General features: G+C 38.4%; 1 protein-coding gene across 2 annotated transcripts in view; it reads right to left on the reverse strand.

The window, feature by feature from the left end:
• The window catches only part of ANO3 (anoctamin 3), a 427,831-nt gene that overhangs the window by 37,236 nt on the left and 374,831 nt on the right, over nt 1-15,764 (reverse strand). For both annotated transcript variants that reach the window (XM_082342533.1, XM_082342534.1), the window contains exons 15-17: nt 7,647-7,729; nt 7,091-7,231; nt 6,395-6,559 (exon numbers count right to left, since the gene is read on the reverse strand). In XM_082342533.1, coding sequence (XP_082198659.1) covers nt 6,395-6,559; nt 7,091-7,231; nt 7,647-7,729 — 389 coding nt within the window. The remainder of the gene's footprint in view (nt 1-6,394; nt 6,560-7,090; nt 7,232-7,646; nt 7,730-15,764) is intronic.

Genomic DNA, 15,764 nt, shown 5'->3' on the forward strand with positions numbered 1-15,764 from the left:
CCTATTAATGCTTTGTTATGGGGTGCAATGCAGAAATCAGTTGTGGGAAAAAAATGGCAAAGGCAGAGAAAAAACAGCAAGGTTGTTGTGAAGGGGCAAATTAAGGAGTTGTACACGTATTTTAATGCTCTTTATCTCTGAGTCAGAGTCTCACAATCTAACCTTCTTTGTAAAAAGGAGCTCCAAACAGACTTTTGCAGAGTCAAAAAGAGTCTGCACTTTTCCAGGAATCCTCCTTTTTGAATTTCTAGAAATTGTGGACATAACACATGAAAAAACTAAACAAATACATTAAAAGAAAAAAAAAAAAGCTAACCTTCTTATTAAATGAGTCATTTGCCATTGCTTCCTTTCAAGGTTAAGATATGTGGTCTAACACTTTGAACCACCCTATTCCATAATAAACTATTTGCATTGTAATTACCAGTGGGAATCAGGTGTTGAGGAAAGTCAGGTACATTTTGAGGTCTTTGGGGATCAGGCCCATGAAGGAAACATAGGAATGTATTCTCTGGACGTTAGAGATGGAAGTGGATCAATAATGTGGAAGAGTCCGGCATGAATACACAATAGCCAAGTGTATTCAGGGCTTTCTTTTTCTTTTTTTCCTTCCTTTTGGTATCGTGTGCTCTATGCATGGTACATGGACTTTAAAATGAGAGGAGGAATACCAAAAGCAGTTTATCCTTTTATTGACAATGCTGAAATGGTTTAATTGGCTTAATCCCAGAAGTACAAGAGTACTTCTGCTGTGATGTTTCTATTTTTTCTTAAAAATTACATGTTAATCATGAGACCAGAGAACTTTCGTTCTTAAAATAATTCTTAAATTAATTGAGGTTTGATTGTCAAGCAACAAGAATATACACTTTTTAAGTAACTGCACATTTTAAATTTTTATTAAAATCTCTTTGGAAGTATTTCCTAATGATGGTTAACCATGCTACTATGGCACCTCCGGTAGGTAGCATTATATTTTGAGGGGCAGCAAAATAAAGAATAAAAAGGATGGGATTTGTACAGAGCAACTCCTGTTTCAAATTCTGGCTTTGTAGTGTTTTAGCTATATGGCTGGTAAAAGATGTTAAAGATAGTAACATGAAGTTTTAGTTATTGGTAAATTATTTGCAATTTATCTTTGGAAGATGTGATTTCTGATCTTGGCTGTGTATCAAAATCACCTTAGCTCCTTAAATCACTGATTTCACAATACTATTTTGGGGTCTAACTGGATCAGAACCACTTGGAGCACATTATGGGAAATTTTTTGTTTTAAATACAGACTTATAGTCCTACAAAGAAGATTCTGAATGAGACTCGGGAATCTGTAGTTTTTCAAAAGTGTTTCAGGTGATTTGATGAGTATAAGAGTAGGAAACAATCCTTTAAGTTACTTTTATGATCTGTAAAATGGGCCTGTCATCAAACTTTTATTATCTTGATCTATATTTCTCTCCCAAATTAAATATTTGTAGGAATGCCACAATCCACCTGTTTAAAGGCTTAGAGAATATATATCCTTTATTAGTTTGAATGAAATTAACAAGGGCAGAAAGCTTGAAAGACACTGAAAATATAATTCCAGTAACAAAAATGACTTTGAGCACATACAATATTCAAAAATGCTAGGATATTTGGAGAATAAAATATTTAAAATGTATTGAAAGAATATATTCTAAATGTCTTTTAGGCATTAGGCAAAGACCTGGAGATACAAACATGAGGAAGCTACAGCCCCTGCTCATGAGGAATTTATAACCCGATAGCAGGAGAATAGGCATATCCCAAACACTGTAGCAGAAGAGTATTCACAAAAGAGATTGTTTAATGCTATCAGGAGAATCTGATAAGGAGGGAGAATAGACCTGTCCAAGCACCTGTGAGAAGAACAGACACAAAGAGATTCTTTAATTCCACATATGGGATTGAGAAAAAATTTTATGAAAGAAGTGATCCTTAACTGAAATTTTCAAAGATGAAGAGATTTTCTTCAAGGAGACAAAACGGAAAAAAGGTCAATAGAGGAAGCACTGTGAACCAGGAGACGGGTGTGAGATAGAATGCCAGGGAGCAAGCACAAGTGCTTCTATAGGCTGGACTGCAGGGCGCCACAGGGAGGGGGCAAGACACAAACTCCGACAAGGGGAGAAGGGGAGACTGGCTTTAAATAATGGAGACCCTCCCGTGCCACTGATGTCAGGGGCAATGGGAACCTGTTATACAGATCTGAGTACGAAATAGAATGATCAAATTTGTAATTTTGAAAGACCCTTGCAGCCGCGGTGTGAAAGGGAGATGGGAAGAGTGGAGAATAGAGACAGGAAGACTAACCAGTTAGAAGGCTGTGACAATAGCCTGAGCTAGAAATGACAAACAGCTGAGCTAAGGAAGCAGCAGTGAGGATGGGGAGCAGGGAATGGATAAGAGAGATGTTACGGAGGCACAGTTCACAACAGTCACTGATACGATGAAGGAGACAAAAGTAATGCATGAAGAATGCCAAGGTTTCTGGCTGTGTACATTAAACATGAAAAGTTGTTTGTTTTTTTAAAGTATTTGTTTGTTTTATTTATTTATTTAGGCTGTGTTGGGTCTTCGTTTCTGTGCGAGGGCTTTCTCCAGTTGTGGCAAGCGGGGGCCACTCTTCATCGCGGTGCGCGGGCCTCTCACTATCCTGGCCTCTCTTGTTGCGGAGCACAGGCTCCAGACGCGCAGGCTCAGTAGTTGTGGCTCACGGGCCCAGGTGCTCCGCGGCATGTGGGATCCTCCCAGACCAGGGCTCGAACCCGTGTCCCCTGCATTGGCAGGCAGATTATCAACCACTGTGCCACCCGGGAAGCCCAAAAGTTCAGTTTTAAAAAATTATTTGGCTGATTTAAACTATTTTTCCATGCACTTATTTCATAGTTTCATGTATATGGCTTATAGCTGAAAAGCATATTAGATTAATAGAATACTTTAACTGAGTCCAAATCCCTCGTTTGGGGAATATGGTAGCACAGGGATCACAAAGTCAAGCTATTAAGAAACATTTGTATGAGTACATTTGAAAAGTACATTCGTATGAGCTGTATATTTAGAGTTGTTCTGCAAATAACAAAAGATAGCCTTTGGTATTCTAGGTGAATCTTTTTGGTGGTATAATTTTTTAAAGAGTCTGATATTTTGATATTAATGATGTTAATCTATCCTTATTTGATTAAGCTCTTAAATTGATCCTGTGTGTTCAGGTGAGTCAGAAGGGCTGTTTAATAATCTGTGGAGTGCCTTAACATCCTGGGTGGGAAGGAAATGCATAAATTCAAAAGGGCATTATTTTTTTTACACTGATTGAACCTGAGAAACATAACATTCCTTTCACATTTGTTGAGTTGGCTGTGTAATTCACTTCTTTTATGCTAAATCCATTTTAAAATCTTCTCCTGAGTTAGTTGCAAAGGCAAAGGAGAAGTTGTATGGTCTTTTGCACTTCTAACAATCCCTGAATCTGAAAGCCAAAATGCTCAACAAGTAGAAATAAACATTTAGAAAGAGAAAAGTCAGCTCTGTTTTCTCCTGGGAACTATGGATGCTTATTTCATAGCACTAGGCACTTACATGGGCTTTTGTATTTAATTAAGTAGAGCTAGTGGGATTTTAAGGATCTCAAAGGATGGTTTCTATGATAAAAATAGTACTATCCTTACCTGTCTACAGAGGTCTTTGTTGTCTGTAAATGCAAGTACTTTGGAAGAAAGAATACATTAAGCCTCATCAAAAATATAAACTTAGTGAGAAGAAGTTGTATCTGAACCTATAAGAGAGAGGAATGTATGTTGGAGGGTCAGTTGTGATTCTAGGGAAGGGGTGATCACCGAGGATAGAAATTGGAGGGGGAGTAGAATCAGAGTTCAAGGGACTGCGAATTGAGAAGCACCTGGAATAATATAAAACTGGAGTCTGGTACATCAGTGAAAACTTCAGCCAGCCTGATAGAAAGTAATGGACTTTTATCAGGACACTAAGTTGAGGAACTGATGATTCAAACTGATGAAAGCCTGGGCAGTGTTCAGAGGGGCAGGGGAGAGGGAGAGAGCATAAATGAGAACAGAAGGAACAGATGGGGAGAGAGAGAGAGAGAGAAAGAGAGTGTGAGTGTGTGTCCTGGGATGTTAGCCATTGATAAGCCTGCTCCTTACCTGGTGAAAGACGAAATTTAAAAAATGACCCAAAGTTGCTACCTAGGTGGCTGGGGTTTTATGGGTAACTCATATATAAAGTAAAAATAAAGTACATTCCAATTCTAATTTGTTCCAAATTTTATATCATGGTAGAATGTTTTAAAAGTAAAGGCTATTTTTTTCTGATTATAAATCAAAACCTACATATAGAGATAAATATTTGAATGAACAGAAAAAATATATATTAAATCAAATATTATCCTGAGATACAACCACTATTAACATTTTATTGTCACTCTTCAAAATGCAGGTGTGTTCCAATGGAAATCAAGTGAAATTGTATATCCTTCTTCTGTAACTGTATGCCATATACTTAAATAATATTAAAATTTAAAATTCAACCAACCTACTAAGGATAAGAAATTGGATCAATTTAAAATCAGACTAGCTGATTGCTAGTATTACCTAGAAATAAATACATTAACCACTTAGCTTCCTTTTCCTTAGATAATGAGATCAACCACAATAACCTCTGTCCACTGGAAAACTGCCACAATACACTGGTTTTGTTAGAAAAAATTTCTTTCCCTATCTGCCAGAATAGTTAATATAAAAACCATAAATATAAGAATCTACAGTGTCCTTACTGTGAATGGTTCCTCCTTCAATGTGGTGACTTTGTGCAATGCACAACATATACTTCCTTATATAGGCTACCACACAAGCCTCTCAATCCTAGCACTGTCTTTTTTCAATGTTTATTGTTCACTTTATGAGTCAAAAGCATAAATTAAAATACTGTATGGCTTATTTGGAGATACAGTAAACAACATTCTTCTTCTGCAAATTAACCTAAACCTGAAGAAAGGAGACCCCAGTAGAAAATATTAACTATTGTCCTTGCATTAATATTTACCCATTTCTCAGTGACTACAGTGACTATTTATTTTCTCTTAAGAACATCTCTGATAATTTTAAAGTTAAATAACAAATGGTTCCGGTCCCCTCCCGACTAACCATGTAACATCAGTATCAATCCACGTTTGGAACCAAATGCATATTACCTGTTTATGTTATCAACATCATTGTTTGTGCATTGGTCAGCCCTCTATATGAATTATCTCATCATGTAAATATATAAGCACTAACACTTACTATATGCATACTCTGGGACAAGTTATTTAAGCTCTCTGAATTTCAGCTTCCTCATTTACATAATGGAGAAAATATTGACCTTGTGGTGTTGTTGGAAGAATTAAAGGAAAGATATTATTCTAAATGTGCCAATAAGTGCCTCCTGTCTTCAGAGAAAATGGGGCCCCATCCACAGATCTTGCTGAAGAGGTAGACCTAAGCATAATATTGTCCTCTCAGCCATAGACATTTGGTTCATAAGTCACTTGGTATATGTGAAGTTGAACCAATCAGATGCTCTCTCTGAGAAACTAGCACATTGAAACACTGGACGATCTAAGTTAAATAAACTACAGAAATTGACTAACATGGTCATGAATTTAGAGCCAATGAAAATAACAAAAGCATAGCAATGCAACAGTATACCAGACTCTGAAAGGGAGGCCATGGGTAGGCAGATAGTCTCTTCCTGATAGAATGGAGCAGATATGCAAATAGAATCATTGGAAAAAGAGGTAGAAAGAAAGGAAAAGAGAAAGAGAGAGGGAAAGAAGATAGAGAGAGGGAGAGAAAAACAGAGGAAGAGGGAGGGAGGGAAGGAAGGAAGGAAAAAAAAAACTTAGTCCCAGAGGAATAAAAATGGAGTAGTTGTCTGACTGTTTTCCATTTCACATGAGGTCTTGGAGATAACAAGGCTACACTTTCAAACAGAATTTCCTATACCTTTCCAATAAATTCTCCTCTGAGGTTGAGTTTGTTGGAATGGCTTTCTAATCCAAACAATCCCTTATCTGATGAAAAGAGCATAGCACCATTTCTAGCACACACTAGATACTCGATAAGTGGAAGTTGTCGCTAAACAAAACTCTAAACCCAAAGAGCAAGGAAGACAATACAACTATCGTTGACTTTAATTTTTTAAAAATCCATCATGTAAACCACATAAATGAAATATTTTCTGTTAAGCCAAATTGTCTTTGCCAGAAATGATACTAGGTCTTATTTTGGCTTCCTGTAAATCCAATCCAAGTATAAAGGAAACACAGTCCTGTCCTTTACCCACTCCTTGTACACCTATTGAAAAATTTGTAAACACTTACAAGATTCAGTGCCATAATGATCACAAAATTGATACAGACTGCAGCAGCAGAAGTTGCAAACTGCCAGTGTTGTTTGATGAAATTCCACTTGAATGATGCAAACTGTTCCATGACAATCAGGCGATACACCACGACTGCAAACACTGCAGTGATCACCAGAGAAATCTATAATATGGGAGACCAGAGGAGACATCCACATTGTGCATCATTAACAAAACAAAAGCAACACCATATATCCAATACACTGACCCCAAAAGCTAAAAAATTTACTTTTCCAAGAAAGCATAAGTAAATTTAAAATTTCCTTTAAGGAACTAAGTTTCATTAGAGTCAAAATAAATGGTATAAGATTCAGTTGTTTCAGTGGGATATGCTGTTCAAATCTCCACTTTCACATGAATGTTTGGTTTTAAAACAAAATGTCTAATTTTAGGATGACCATATAATTTCCATTTTATCTTAGATGATCTTTGTTTCTCCCAAAGAGTGCTTTATTTAGGGATATGCACAAAGTCCCTTTGTAATTATTCTGTGACCTGCTGTGATTTTTATTTTGTTTAATAGTATGTATGTACTACCAAGGTACTGAACAGGATACAGTTTCTTACATCCTCAGGGTCACAAAATGAGTTGGTATCCTTCAACGTCTTTCTAAACCTGGAATCCCACATTCTGAGATTTATGGTTATACTTTACCATGAAGAATATTCCTGAGATAGAAACAAGAAGACGAGTGACTTTGTCTGAGGAAGGCTGATGCGGCTCAGGTTTTCCACTGATGGGATTCACTCTCTCCATCTTGTAATACTTTGCTTCAAACTGGGGACGAAGTGTTTCCTATGAGAAAAACTAAAGTTAACTAAATATCTGTCATAAATTTTTTAAAAATCCAATATTTAATAAATTTCTGGAATTTGGCCTACTTTTATATCAAGTCTTGGCAAAGAAGCAAATTGTAAAAAATTAGATGAAAGTTATTTTAGGGTTTATTTAACCCTAAACTATATTTTAATTAGCACAGTTTTCCACTAATGCAATTTAAGGAAACATCATAGAAGTGCTTCGAAAAAATTACACATTTCATCATTGATCTTTACTGTCTTCATAAAATAAGAATCTTGTTAGTAAAAAAAGTCAAGTAAAAATTGAATGGTGTTTAGCTGCTTCCTGCTTGGACATTAAGGACAGTGAATGATTTTCTGTACCATATGTTATTCCAGTTTCCTTATCTCCTGGTTTCTTAACATCTTACCTCCTCTTCTTCCCATTCAATAAGGTCCCAAGTATAGGTCAGTGTACTTCTTCTCCTTTTCCAAAACTCCAGGAAGACTGTGGCTATAAATAATAATATTATTATTATTATTACAATTCTTTACCTGACCATATCCCACTCTGTCATCATTGCCTTTCTTCTTGTATTGATGCATTCACATCCTATTATTAAATAATTAAAATTAACTACATTTGTATTAAATTTATACAGCTGGAATATTTTTTCCCTTACCCTCTTCTCCCTATCTGTGTAACTGCTATCAGCATGCACTCCTGATGGAGAGTGATTTTTTTTTTATAAATTTATTTTTGGCCGCATGGGGTCTTCGTTGCTGCATGCGGGCTTTCTCTAGTTGTGGTGAGCGGGGGCTATTCTTCGTTGCAGTGCACGTGCTTCTCATTGCAGTGGCTTCTCTTGTTGTGGAGCACAGGCCCTAGAGCGTGGGCTTCAGTAGTTGTGGCACACGGGCTCAGTAGTTGTGGCTCGTGGGCTCTAGAACTCAGGCTCAGTATTTGTGGCACATGGGCTTAGCTGCTCCATGGCATGTGGGATCTTCCCAGACCAGGGCTCGAAACCATGTCCCCTGCATTGTCAGGTGGATTATTAACCACTGCGCCACCAGGGAAGTCCAAGAGTGATTCTTTTTATTGGAATACATAAGCAGAGATTTTTGTTACAATAGCATGATCTTGATCTTGTGAAACTGGGTTGGAGATGAAGCTGGAGATAAGAGGCCTTCAGTGGAAAAAGGAACTTTGTTGTCAGGGGAAAGCAGGGCTTCATGTGCATCAATGGAGGTAGAGAGTATTTTGGAAAATCTGAAGATGATACCCCATAATTCTGCTCCTTAGCAACTATGCATTGTATTTATTTTTTCACTCCTACCTCTCTGACTATAATGACATACTTTTCTCAACGTTACAAAAATTTCAAAGATGCACATGCTGCATCCATCCCTTGTACTTCCATTTCTCATGTCCATTTCCAGTGGCTTCCCTCTGTGATCTAAAGTCAATGGCACAGAGTAACAGAATCATAGGGTCAAGCATGTAAGAGAGGTAAGATTCTGTATGTAGTTTGTTCCAAGTTATTTTAAATTCACAGACAACAAGGCCCAGAGTCACTGACATACATCACTGACCTTGTCCAGAAATCTGCCAAAGCATCTACAACAGTTTATTACACTTTTTTCTGTACCTGCTTTTCCCCACACTTGAAGGTAAGTTTCTTGAGGCCCTTTTTTCCTTAGCATTTTTAGTACTTGGCACACTGAAAATGCTCAATAAAAGTTTGTTAAATTGAACTGAATTACTGAATAGAATTCAGTGATTGTGACTAACTCCTGGGGGAGTGTTCTTTGCATTATTCTAGAGGTTTTCAAATTATGCTCTATGGAATTTCACTAAAGACATTGGAAGAAAGAGAGTCCCTCACCAGAGAAGGCCCTTCTTTTTTAAATATATATATTGAGCAATCATGTTCAATTTTATTTGGAAAAATAATTATTGTTTAAAAAGTTTTAAAAACTACTTCACTGTACTTCAAGGTGGGGGAGTGGCTAATGAGAGGGGCAACAGGGGCAAGAGGTCAATTCCAAACACAAATGAAGTTAAGTATGTCTGAATATGGAGTCCAAAAAAGAATTCCAAGTATTGTTTTCATCAGAAGAGATAAAAATTTAAAGCTTTCTCAAAAGGAGACCCAGCTGAAACGAGAGTATATCAGAGCAACCTCTCTGCCATAGCCAATTTGTACAACACCCAAGAACTACTAAAGAATCCTCCATTCCCTAGATTTGTTTTCAGCAACATCTGCAAGCATAATGCGCTTTCCCCACATGGTATTGCAACATCACTGTACATGAGTTAGAAATAGAAACCTCACTAAACAGGTTCTACAATTAATAGAAGGGCCATAAGTGTGGGACATTTTAAATTTCCCTGCCTAGGGTAAGTTACTGATTTTCTGGTTAATGCCTCACAGCCATACAATTAGTAGAGTTTTCTGCATGAGTATCTAGTAGACTATTGATTAGTAGACGAATCAATATAAAGAGCCTATACATATGTGTGAAACAGCAGATTTTGAATATTTGGGCTGAACTGTACTTGACACAGCCTCAACTGGTTAGTTATAGAACTGGCTAGTCAAGACCTACTTTTAAATTTCCTCTTTGTCTAAGGACATGGAATCTCTCTCTAACGTTACTTCCAATTTCCCTCTCCTTCTTCTCTCTCTCTAAAAACACTAAGTAAGAAATAAAATAACAAGCATCTGAGTTCTAAGAACATGAGAAGGCCAGCATTTGAACTATAATCACTGAAAATCTTCACCAGTTTCTAAAATCAGACTTCATAATTTTTCCCCTAAGCAATTTCATTTAGAAAGAAGAAGCTACACATAAATAGCACCGTGCTATATTAAAATAGAACTCTCACTACAGTCTTGACCAGAGCACACTCTTAAATTTGATGTAATGTGTCTCTCTAAGCTAACTCTTCCTGTCAGTATGGTATTGGCATTTGTACATTAAATACACATTCAGTAGCATTTGTTCACATTAAAATGGATACTCTCACCTGAATTGCTAAACAATTAGGTGTCTACACAAATAAGCTGTCAGCTTTTCGCCATGTATTTTTTATAAATACAATGTAATCTTTTTAAAGTTCTGTATTGATTTTTCTCAGGACTTTTCCTCATCTTACCATTCAACTATTTGATATACTTTCTTTACTTAACTCTGTTGAACATTTTCTGATTATAAATGTAACACCAACAAAAATAACTGGAACAACTCCTGTATTATTCACTTCTGAAATACAGGAGTCTAGGAGGGCCTGCCATTTACTAGGCTTTCAATAAATGTATGCTGAATGAGTGAAGTAAACTGTAAAGAACAGAAGTCACCTACAATTCCACCATTCATAAATAGTCACTATTGCAATTTAGGTAATCCCATCCAAAGTATTTTTCTTAAGAAGTATACTTAGGACTGATATATAGCTGATACTCAGAGATATAGCCATATAGGTTGTTCATTTACGACAGGAAAAACAAAAAACTGATTCATAACTGAACCCTCTAAAGGTGTCATATTCCTCACAGGCTGGCCCTTCTTCCCTAGGAAACCTTCAGCAGGATGAAGTATATGTAGAATTAACCCTTGGAACAGCGCTGGCCTCCAGGAAAGTGCTCCAGAACTAAAGTCTATATCCCTTCTGATTAGCCAGTACAGAGCCTTAAAAACTCTTAAATATTTGCTCACTTTATAAGCATCCCCCTAGAACTGGATACTTAGAACTGTACTTAGCACCGTAGATGAATGATGACAATAATATAAGAAATTACTAACTTCACTTTTATAATAAATACAATTTATCTTCTTGATCAAGTTATAATGACCCTCAAAAGACCATCTAGGAATGGCAATGTGGTGCTGGAGAAAGAGCATGGCTTGGGGTACAAATGTTCTGGGTTTGAGAGTTGCCTGTATTCTTTTCTAATTGTGTGACCTTGGACAAATGACTAAACAATGATAAGCCTTTGTTTTCACAACTTAAAAACAAGAATAGTAAAATTGTCTTTATGGCAGTGTTGTACAAATTAACTGAGGTATACTTTGTAAGTGGTCTAACTATGCTTAATTCATTTTAAGAGTATAATAAATTATAATGACCCATTTTTTTCAACATTCTGTTCGTTGTTATACATAGGGAACTTTGTAGACAAAGTTCTTGGCTTACATTGTATAAAGATACTGTATATTCTTCTGCAGGAAATATGGGCTATTGTCAATTATTTATATTTTGATTGTTTCACTTTTATAAAAATTCAGTCATAATTGTCATAACACTTTCCATCTTTTGCTGGTGACACAGCAAACAGCTTATATTGCCCTTTTTCTTCTTTTGTATTTAAGATGGTAAAGCTGCCTCTAGAGTAAATAATTCATTTCGAAATTATTTTTTGAGAGCACGATGTTTGTCTATTCTCAGAGAGAGCATACCAAAAAAATGAAAATGAGTTGCATCATAGTCCCAAAGAGGAAGAAGAGAACTAGTATTTACTGAGCACTTTCAAGATCCCAGACTTTGTGCTAGATGTTTTAATTGACTCCTATTATTTCCACAACAACCCAGGTGAAATAAAGATTATTAATCTCCTTCAGTAGAGAAGCAAATCGAAACTCCTGGAGGTTAAGTTACCTGAGGAAGTCCCTTGGCTGAAATTCACACCCAGATACAAACACTGACCTTTCTCTATGCCAAAGGAAAAATTATTTTTAAACATGGTTTGGGATAGAACTTTTTGAGCTACATAATTTGCAACATCCTTCTGGGAAGAAATTAGCATTATAGACAAAAGGTTTAAGCAAATTTCTAATAGACCTAAATGAGACTGAGAACTTCTGGGAGGTTAGCTGCTCAAACACCGAGAGGTCCATCAATCAGAAGTCTACAGTCTTTTGGGGGGACTTTCAAGATGGCAGAGGAGTAAGACATGGAGATCACCTTCCTCCCCACAAATACATCAAAAATACATCTACATGTGGAACAACTCCTAGAGAACACCTACTGAACACTACCAGAAGACCTCACAATTCCCAAAAGGCAAAAAAATTCCCATGTACCTGGGTAGGGCAAAACAAAAAAGGAAAAACAGAGACAAAAGAATAGGGATGGGACCTGCACCTCTGGGAGGGGGCTGTGAAGGAGGAAAAGTTTCCACACACTAGGAAGCCCCTTCACTGGCGGAGATGGTGGGTGGCAGGGGGGAAGCTTTGGAGACATGGAGGAGAGCGCAGGAACAGGGGTGCAGAGGGCAAAGTGGAGAGATTCCCACACAGAGGATTGGTGCCGACCAGCACTCACCAACCTGAGATGCTTGTCTGCTCACCTGCTGGGGGGGGTGGGGGCTGGGAGCTGAGGCTTGGGCTTCAGAGGTCAGATCCCAGGGAGAGGACTGGGGTTGGCTGCTTGAACACAGCCTGATGGGGGCTACTGCGCCACAGTCAGCTGGGAAGGAGTCCAGGGAAAAGTCTGGAACTGCCTAAGAGGCAAGAGACCATTGTTTTGGGGTGCACGAGGAGAGGGGATTCCTCCCCAGTGTGCCCACAGAAGGCAGAGCACTTCCTAAACGAGCTCCAGAGACAGGCATTAGCCGCGGCTATCAGATCGGACCCAGAGACAGGCATGAAACGCTAACGCTGCTGCTACAGCCACCAAGAATCCTGTGTGCAAGCAAGGGCACTATCCACAACCCTCCCCCAAGGAGCCTGTGCGGCCCACGACTGCCAGGGTCCTGTGACCAGGGACAAGTTCCCTGGGAAAACACACAGTGCACCTCAGGCTGTTGCAACGTCACATAGGCCTCTGCGACCTCAGGCACACCTGGCATTCCAATTATAACTACTGTACCCCTCCCTCACCCCAGCCTGAATGAGCAAGAGCCCCCTAATCAGCTGCTGCTTTAACCCTATTCTGTCTGGGTGGGAACAGAAGCCTGAGAGCAACCTACATGCAAAGAGGGGCCGAAACCAAAGCTGAACCTCCGGAGCTGTGGGAACAAAGAAGAGGAAGGGAAGTTTCTCCACGCAGCCTCAGGAGCAGCCAATTAAATCCCCACAATCAACTTGATGTACACTGCATCTGTGAAGAGACAACGAATCATCCCAAAATTGAGGTGGTGGACTTTGGGAGCAACTGTAGATGTGGGGCTTGCTGTCTGCAACCGATTTGTTTCTGATTTTTATGTTTATCTTAGTTTAGTTTTTAGGGTTTGTTATCATTGGTGGATTTGTTTATTGGCTTTGTTGCTCTCTTCTTTTGTCTTTTATTATTATTTTTGTTTTTATTTTAATAATTTTTAAAATTTATTATTATTATTTTTTCCTTCTTTTTTTCTCCCTTTTCTTCTGAGCCGCCTGGCTGATGGGGTCTAAGTGCTCCAACCTGGTGTCAACCCTGAGCCTCTGAGGTGGGAGAGCCAAGTTCAGGACATTGGACCACCAGAGACTTCCTGGCCCAACATACTATCAATCAGCAAGAGCTCTCCCAGAGATCTCTGTCTCAACGTGAAGACCCGGCTCCACCCAATGGCCAGCGAGCTCCAGTGCTGGATGCCCCATGCCAAACAACTAGTAAGACAGGAATGCAACCCCACCCATTAGCAGAGAGGCTGCCTAAAATCATACTAAGTTCACAGACGCCCCAAAACAAACCACCAGACGCAGTCCTGCCCACCAGAAAGACAAGATCCAGCTGCACCCACCAGAACAGAGGCACCAGTCTCCTCTACCAGGAAGCCTAAACAAGCCACTGAACCAACCTCACCCACTGGGGGCAGATACAAAAAACAATGGGAACTACGAACCTGCAGCCTGTGAAAAAGGAGACCCCAAACATAGTAAGTTAAATAAAATGAGAAGACAGAGAAATATGCAGCAGGTGAAGAAGTAAGGTAAAAACCCACCAGACCGGGCTTCCCTGGTGGTGCAGTGATTGAGAGTCTGCCTGCCAATGCAGGGCACACGGGTTCGAGCCCTGGTCTGGGAAGATCCCACATGCCGCGGAGCAACTGGGCCTGTGAGCCACAATTACTGAGCCTGCGCGTCTGGAGCCTGTGCTCCGCAACAAGAGAGGCCGCGATAGTGAGAGGCCCACGCACCGCGATGAAGAGTGGTCCCCGCTCGCCGCAACTAGAGAAAGCCCTCGCACAGAAACGAAGACCCAACACAGCCATAAATAAATAAATAAAAATTAAAAAAAAAAAAAAAAAACCCACCAGACCAAACAAACAAAGAGGAAATAGGCAGTCTACCTGAAAAAGAATTCAGAGGAATGATAGTAAAGATAATCCAAAATCTTGGAAATAGAATAAACACAAGAAACGTTTAACAAGGACCTAGAAGAACTAAAGAGCAAACAAACAATGATGAACAACACAATAAATGAAATTAAAATACACTAGAAGGAATCAATAGCAGAATAACTGAGGCAGAAGAATGGATAAGTGACCTAGAAGATAAAATAGTGGAAATAACTATTGCAGAGCAGAATAAAGAAAAAAGAATGAAAAGAATTGAGGACAGTCTCAGAGACCTCTGGAACAACATTAAATGCATCAACATTCGAATTATAGGGCTCCCAGAAGACGAAGAGAAAAAGAAAGGGTCTGAGAAAATATTTGAAGAGATTATAGTTGAAAACCTCCCTAACATGGGAAAGGAAATAGTCAATCAAGTCCAGAAAGTGCAGAGAGTCCCATACAGGATAAATCCAAGGAGAAACACGCCAAGACACATATTAATCAAACTATCAAAAATTAAATACAAAGAAAAAATATTAAAAGCAGCAAGGGAAAAGCAACAAATAACATACAAGGGAATCTCCATAAGGTTAACAGCTGATCTTTCAGCAGAAACTCTGCAAGCCAGAAGGGAGTGGCAGGACATATTTAAAGTGTTGAAAGGGAAAAACCTACAACCTACTCTACCCAGCAAGTATCTCATTCAGATTTGATGGAGAAACTAAAACATTTACAGACAAGCAAAAGTTAAGAGAATTCAGCACCACCAAACCAGTTTTACAACAAATGCTAAAGAAACTTCTCTAGGCAGGATACACAAGAGAAGGGAAAGACCTACAAAAACAAATGGAAAACAATTAAGAAAATGGTAATAGGAACATACATATCAATAATTACCTTAAATGTAAATGGATTAAATGTTCCAACCATAAGACATAGACTGGCTGAATAGATACAAAAACAAGACCCATATATATGCTGTCTAAAAGAGACACACTTCAGACGTAGGGACACATACAGACTGAAAGTGAGGAGATGGGAAAAGATATTCTTTGCAAATGGAAATAAAAGAAAGCTGCAGTAGCAATTCTCATATCACACAAAATAGACTTTAAAATAAAGACTATTACAAGAGACAAATTAGGACACTACATAATGATCAAGAGATCAATCCAAGAAGATATAACAATTGTAAATATTTATGCACCCAACATAGGAGCACCTCAATATATAAGGCAAATGTTAATAACCATAAAAAGGGAAATCGACAGTAATACAATCATAGTA

This window comes from Balaenoptera borealis (assembly GCF_965194805.1).
Source record: "Balaenoptera borealis genome assembly, chromosome: 11".
NCBI lineage: Eukaryota > Metazoa > Chordata > Mammalia > Artiodactyla > Balaenopteridae > Balaenoptera > Balaenoptera borealis.